Genomic DNA, 6,508 nt, shown 5'->3' with positions numbered 1-6,508 from the left:
GATCTGAGTCACAGAAGCCTCTGAACACTAACCACCTAAAATTAATATCTACAGAAGCCCCATGTTCAATCATCTTGTCCTCAGTAACTTTGCTCTCAGTGAGGGAAAATCTCCATCCATCCCCTGAACTGCACTGCTGTATAATACAGGCTGGTTTTACTGTCCAGTTTTAAAGAATTGCATGAAGAGTTCATTGGTTTATCTGGTTTATTCTGGTCAGGATGGAGGTGGATCCCAGGAACACTGGACATGAATCAGGAATCCACTCTGGATGGGTCACCAGGACTCCACACACATTCACACACTCATTTACACCAAGAACCAGTTAATCTCAGCCACTGCACTCACTATCTAAGTTAAATGTATTTCATATCTGTTAGTGTTGAGCCTTTAGAGGGAAGTCGAGAATGATGTATTAATCATAACACTGGAGTGTGTGTGTTCATATCACAAGTCTAAAACTGATGAATAGAGACTAAATGACTTTAGGATGAGAATATTAGCTGTTCAAATTGTTACTGTTCTACGGCGATGGTTGGAACAGTGTTGTTTATGGACAGTAACACTGTTACTCAGGGCTGCTGTGTTTATAAGGAAATGTTTAGGATGTTGTAGATGGAATAATGTTCCACTCTGACAGTGACGTCTGAATTAACTCGTCCTCTCTTTAGGAATTGTTGGAGCTGGTATCATGTGATCAGGTGATATTTACAGAGTGACTGATGATGGTGTTTTTAATCCTCTTCTATAAGATCCTCCTCCTCTTCTATACACCTCCATATCTCCATTTATATATTCATTTTTATTTAATGCATTTTATATTATAATTCACACAGATTTACTGCATGGTTGTTTGACTGAAAATGAAATTAATGTCCTGTGTATTTCCCCTCTACACCCCCAAATAATTAACAATAAATACTAAATGACTATTTAATTAAAAACCAAAGGGTGCACTGACTTTTGCACAGACTGTTTTGTACTAAATAGTGTGAAGTGTTAGTGCTCCCACTAAACCCATGTGAGAGACATTTTATAAATGAATCCTGCCGTCCCCAGAGCTGAAGGGAAGCGTCACTGAGCATGTAGAGACTGAACACGCTGAGACAGGAGGGTTTCTACAGGAGGCTTCAGTTCTCTAAGCTAACAGTGTGAGGAAGGCTGTGTACTGCAGCTCCATACAGCATGGACTTTAACTGCTTTGTGCTCTGAATTCCTCACTCACACTGATGTTCGGGACAAAGGGGAAACGTCTGGCTGAGAAACGCTGACTATGGATTAGGAAATGATGAAGATTTTACCAGGAAACAGGATTCTCTGGACTTTTCTTCTCCTGCTGTGCTGTAAGTTTACACCTTTTCGTTCACAACAGAAGAAACTGGAAGTGTAAATATAAAGAGTTTATAAATGAGAAACTCAGGTTTAATACTTGGTGTGTTGGATGTAGTGAGTTTTGCTCAGTTTTGAGCTGAACAGCAGTTTAGAGCTGTGTGTTAATGAGTCCTCTAAAGATCACGCTACACACACTCTATTCCTCCATAAACACACACACACACACACACTTCTTTTGTTTCCTTTGTATTACACTAAACTCTACTTTTCCTGTCACTGTTTCCTCTCTACAGAACATCACGTATTCCTGTAGTTTATATCTCTTCTCTTGTTCTGTGAGTGAGTTTTACCCTGAACATGACTTCAACATCACAGGAAGCTTCAGGAAACACTTTAGATCCTTCCATTAGATGTATAGCCATAGTATAGGCACAGAAGGTTTATTGGAAAACGCTGTGCTGTAAATTTTAAATACAGTCTGTAACAATTTCCCCAGTGGTGTTTAATCCACTCACTGTCACTTTATTAGGAACTCCTTTATATCTGCAGATAAAAAGAACAGAATATAAAATATATAATATAGAAAAAATATATATTAAAAAAAACCTAGCTGTACAAAATATACACAGTAATGACTGTTTGGTGCTTGAGGGGTTTTGCAAATGGACTTGATACAATACTATTATTGCGAGAACTATTCCAGACCAGCTGATCTCCATGTCCTAAAATAATAACTGACTGTTGGTGTTATATAATTACCATTACAATAACGTGTTATTTTATAGTTTGAAATCCCCAGTATTGTTGCAGGATGTAGAAAATAAATCACTAAACTAAAACAAAGACATTTGCAAGTGATCCCAAACCTTTGAGCATTGATGAAGAACTTTGTTTCAGGTTCACATCAGATAGGAGGAAGAGTCTGACCTCTGTGACTTTGAGAATGGCATGATTGTAGGTTCTAGATGGGCTGGTTTGAATATTTCATCTTCTGCTGGGATTTTCACACAAAAATGCTTTTAATGTTTGTAAAGAATGTAATAAACAACAAATAACATTAATCAGGGCTGTAACACCTAGTTGATGACAGAGAGGAGAATGACCAAAGGAAGTCTATAGCAACTTAAATAGCACTTTATTATCAGTCTCCAGTGAATAATTAGTGCTTATGGTACCAACATCTGTACCCTGAACAAAGCAAGAGAGATCACACCGTTTCTTCATTTTGATGTTAAATGTAAACATTCAATGAAACTCCTGACCTGTACAGTATCTGTATGACTTTGGCTTTGTGCATACGGTTACTGAGTAGATGTACAGGTGTTCCCAAACAATAATATTTTTTGGGAACACCTTTTAATAAAAAGGACAGTGTATATTGTTAGCTTTAGTGTAACATCTGCCAATGCATGCAATGCTAAGCATTTCACTACATTTCATACTGTGTAAGACTGTGTATGTGACAAATAAAATTTGAATTTGAATGCACTATTATAATATAATGAAAATGTAAAACACTACAATACACTATTATCTTCTGGTTATATCAGAGTCATGGGTGGCTTTGTGCACAGAGGCATTGTCATGCTAGAGCAGGTTTGGCTCTTAGTGAAGGGAAACTGCAAAGCTACTGCACACAGAGACATTCTACACAATTGTGTCTTCAAGACTTTGTGATAACAGTTTGGGGAAGATCCAGACATGGGTGTGGAGTTTAGGGGTACACATACTTTTGGGCATTTAGTGTGTCATACTTTGGAAGTTTAAATAAGCATTGAGAGAACATCTGTATATCTGTATAGTTTGTATGTGATGATGTTTGTTGGTGAAATAATGAATCTGAATCTGTGGTGCAGGTTTACTGTGTGCAGCTGGAGACGAGACGGTCACACTGCAGGAAGTGGAAGGAACCACTATAACTCTCCATACTGGGATAACTGGGATTCAAAGTGATGCTCATATTGTCTGGTTTTATGGACCTGAAAAAGCAGAGGAGAAGATATTAAACAGTCAGGTGTTTAAAGGAGAAACTGTTACAGAAATCAGTGAGAGATTTAAAGAGCGACTGCAGCTGGACAGAATCAGTGGAGCTTTAACCATCAGGAACATCAGCAGGAATCATTCTGGAGTTTATTTATTACACGTCATCGCTGGACGTCTCTCATCTAAGACTTTCAGTGTCAGTGTTTATGGTGAGTAAAAGTGTGAGTGAAACGTGTTCCAGTGTCTCTATGTAACTTTAATCAATAAGGTATTATTGGAGGTTTATTATTAAATTTTAAACCACAGTGCTGTAAACACCTGAATGTGTGTTTGGTCAGAAGGTGTTGATTAATTCTCTATAACAGCAGCTCTGACAGTAGTGTAACTACACATCACAGGTTTATATTAATGCACTCCTGGTGTTGTGTAACACTGAGAGGAATTCATTACAGAACATCTGTTTATGTCTGTTTTGTGGATATTAAATATATAATGACTATAAATATTTGAATGACTTTTTATATTTATTGCTGTGGTGTAAGAGGAATAAACATGAAGATGTTCTAACAGTAACTCTGTTATTTTTAACTATTTCGTGGCTTCATCTGTCTTCTAAAGCTGTTGTTTCTAATCTTTTTTATATTTGTTTCTGTCTTTTAGCTCCAGTATCAACTCCAGTAATAAAAAATCTAAGAGAAAGACAAAGTGTTTCACCCACAGAGGAGTGTTTCCCCCTGTGCACTGTGGAGAATGGAGAAGATGTGACGTTATCCTGGTACAGAGGGACTGAGAGACTCAATATCACCAATAACACAGATCTCAGTGTTAACCTCAGTCTCACACTGCAAATACACAACCAGGACATTAACACTAACACTTACACCTGTGTGTCTGCAAACCCTGTCAGCAATAAAACAACTTCTCTCAGCATCACACAGCTCTGTGATCATCACCCAGGTACGGCAGAGTCTTTAACACACACAGTGGAGTATTAGTTCAGTGCAGTGTCATAGTACAGGGTTCATTAATATTATATATGAGAATCTCTGAGGGGTTTCAGTGTGTGTTTTATGTAAAGCTGGACAATATGAGATTATACTGATATCATTATAATTTATACCAGAATATTATTTTCTGAAATATTGTGATGTATTTAAACAACAATAAAAAACTTTCAAAATTGTGTACTGATTCTGTGAAAGTATAAAATGTTAAATTTAATCATGACTTTGTAGGACTTAATCATTTCTGTAGACACTGTGTGTATCATGAAATACTAAAAAGTACTACATTTCATTACATTTATAAATGTTTTGTCATTTTCAGATAAAAAAAGAGAGCGTTCCCGTTTTCTGCTTCCTGTCGTGATATCTGTTGGAGGTCTCATCCTGATATTAGTAATATTATCACCTCTGTTTATTCAGAGAATAAAAGAAAAGCAACAAGGTAAGAATGAGATCTCTTCTGTGTTTTGTAAACTCTTTATGTCTTCCATGTTTATTAGAATTAATCAGATGTTTCATGTATCTTTAGTTTCTGATAAATCTGAGGATCTGACTTACTCTGATGTGAAGAGAGTTAAAGCGGTAAGTGTTTAAATAAAACTTGTGTAAATGATCACGATGTGAAATGCATTAGAGGTTTTGGTGTAAAACTCACATTTGTTCCACAGGAGTGATAAAGTCTCACCCTGATTCAGATACTGAAATATACTGTTGTGTCTTACAGGAAGAAAACTGGAGTGTGACGTGTGTTGAAGAGAACGGCTCAGTGGTGTACTCAGAGGTGAAGAGATCCTAATAACTCCACACATCACTGGATCATTTTAACTCTATTGATATTATAAACATTATACTTTTTATTTCCTACATAATTGGTCCTAAATATTCACTGTATGTTTAACCATAAACCATTTCCATTAGTGTTTAAAATGTGATTCTGTATAATAACTATTAGTTTTATAGGAAATAGATTTCAGTCGTGATCTCGTGTCTAAACTTGTCCTCCTGCTGGTTAAACTCGTGTTTGTCTCGTCACGTCACAACTGTGTGTACAAACAGATTAATGTGTGTGATCTGAGCCGTGCTGAGAAACCCTGTAGGGGTTAGGGCGTGTCCTCAGGACTCAGTGTTTAATATCAGTTTAATATTTGCATCTGATCATTATATAAACCTGAATATCAGCTTTAAAGTTAGATGAAAACCAAGTGATAAAAACAGCAGGCGCATCAACAACGCTTTAGAGTTTTTACTGGAACATCAGTTTTATTTAGTGAATCAGCAGCTTCAGGTTTCATCTGTGTCTCAGTGTTCACGCGTCTCACATTACAGCCGTATTGTTCAGATCAGATACAGAGCGAGCTGTTAGAGAAGTGTGTGTGTGTGTGTGTGACTGTTTGTCTCTGTCCTCACATTTATATTGTAGTTGATAGTTTTTATTTATTTATTTATAATCAGATCCAGTAATCTGAGCTCAGGATTGAATTAGGCATCAAAGCTTCCTGCTGTATTTTACCTTTAAAACTAAACTCCAGCCTGTTAAAGCTCCTGACTGAGAGAGAGACAGATCTTATTTAAGCTCTTATTTACTGTTGCTGTTCATTTGTTTATTAAATTAACACGTGTACTGCAGTTCCTGAGAAACCTGATAGTCTGCTCTTCTTCCTGTAACACGGCTTGTTCTGGCTTAGTGTCGCTCCAACAAACAGAACTACAGCAGAGAGAAACTTCAGAGAGATTGTATTATATGTAAAAAGTGCAGTGTTTTAATAAAAATGTAAATGTGTAAATTTTCTTTTGGTATTTTTACTTTAAGGTTTATTAAAATGCTGAGCTCCAGTTTGTGAATTAATAATCAAATGAAACTTTTAGTGAGTAAGTCAACACTAAACCAGTCAGGCTGTAAAGTTCCTCTCAATAAAATAGAGTTTTTCATGGGTAAAGGTAAAAACTCAAAACTAAACAATAACATAAAATTCTATAACACACAACACTGCCCCCTGCTGTTCATGTACAGTACTGTGTAAAACCAACATTATTTATCTTTATACACACACAGTCTTAGCTGTTTATCTGTTGTTTTTGGGATTAAAATGTAATAAAAAGGAGAAACACCCAGATTTCCTAACTTTTATCTTTAAATGTTAAAGGGAATAAATGTTTTTTAGAAGTGATCAGTAATGGAAGAGTTTCCA

General features: G+C 36.3%; 1 protein-coding gene across 2 annotated transcripts; it reads left to right on the top strand.

The window, feature by feature from the left end:
- Positions 1 to 1,070: 1,070 nt before the first annotated feature.
- LOC128508438 (CD48 antigen-like) lies at positions 1,071 to 6,103 on the top strand. Of its 2 annotated transcripts, none has more exons than XM_053479783.1 (6): positions 1,071 to 1,343; positions 3,189 to 3,524; positions 4,036 to 4,272; positions 4,642 to 4,761; positions 4,849 to 4,901; positions 5,044 to 6,103. In XM_053479783.1, the coding sequence occupies exons 1-6, from the start codon at positions 1,286 to 1,288 to the stop codon at positions 5,113 to 5,115; spliced, it is 876 nt and encodes a 291-aa protein (XP_053335758.1). In that variant the 5' UTR covers positions 1,071 to 1,285; the 3' UTR covers positions 5,116 to 6,103. The 2 variants fall into 2 exon arrangements, with proteins under 2 accessions (XP_053335758.1, XP_053335757.1); XM_053479782.1 differs by having other exon boundaries at positions 3,976 to 4,272.
- The last annotated feature ends 405 nt before the right edge of the window (positions 6,104 to 6,508 follow it).

The sequence above is a fragment of the Clarias gariepinus genome, chromosome 20 (genome assembly GCF_024256425.1).
Source record: "Clarias gariepinus isolate MV-2021 ecotype Netherlands chromosome 20, CGAR_prim_01v2, whole genome shotgun sequence".
In the NCBI taxonomy this organism is placed as follows: domain Eukaryota; kingdom Metazoa; phylum Chordata; class Actinopteri; order Siluriformes; family Clariidae; genus Clarias; species Clarias gariepinus.
This window is presented reverse-complemented; position numbering and strand designations above follow the sequence as displayed.

Bases quoted from the DNA above. Each gene is read 5' to 3' on its own strand.
- LOC128508438 (XM_053479782.1), top strand. From the start codon at position 1,286: ATGATGAAGATTTTACCAGGAAACAGGATTCTCTGGACTTTTCTTCTC. The intron at 3,525-3,975 runs GTGAGTAAAAGT...TCTGTCTTTTAG, and splicing joins TTTCAGTGTCAGTGTTTATG to CTCCAGTATCAACTCCAGTA. The intron at 4,762-4,848 runs GTAAGAATGAGA...ATGTATCTTTAG, and splicing joins AATAAAAGAAAAGCAACAAG to TTTCTGATAAATCTGAGGAT.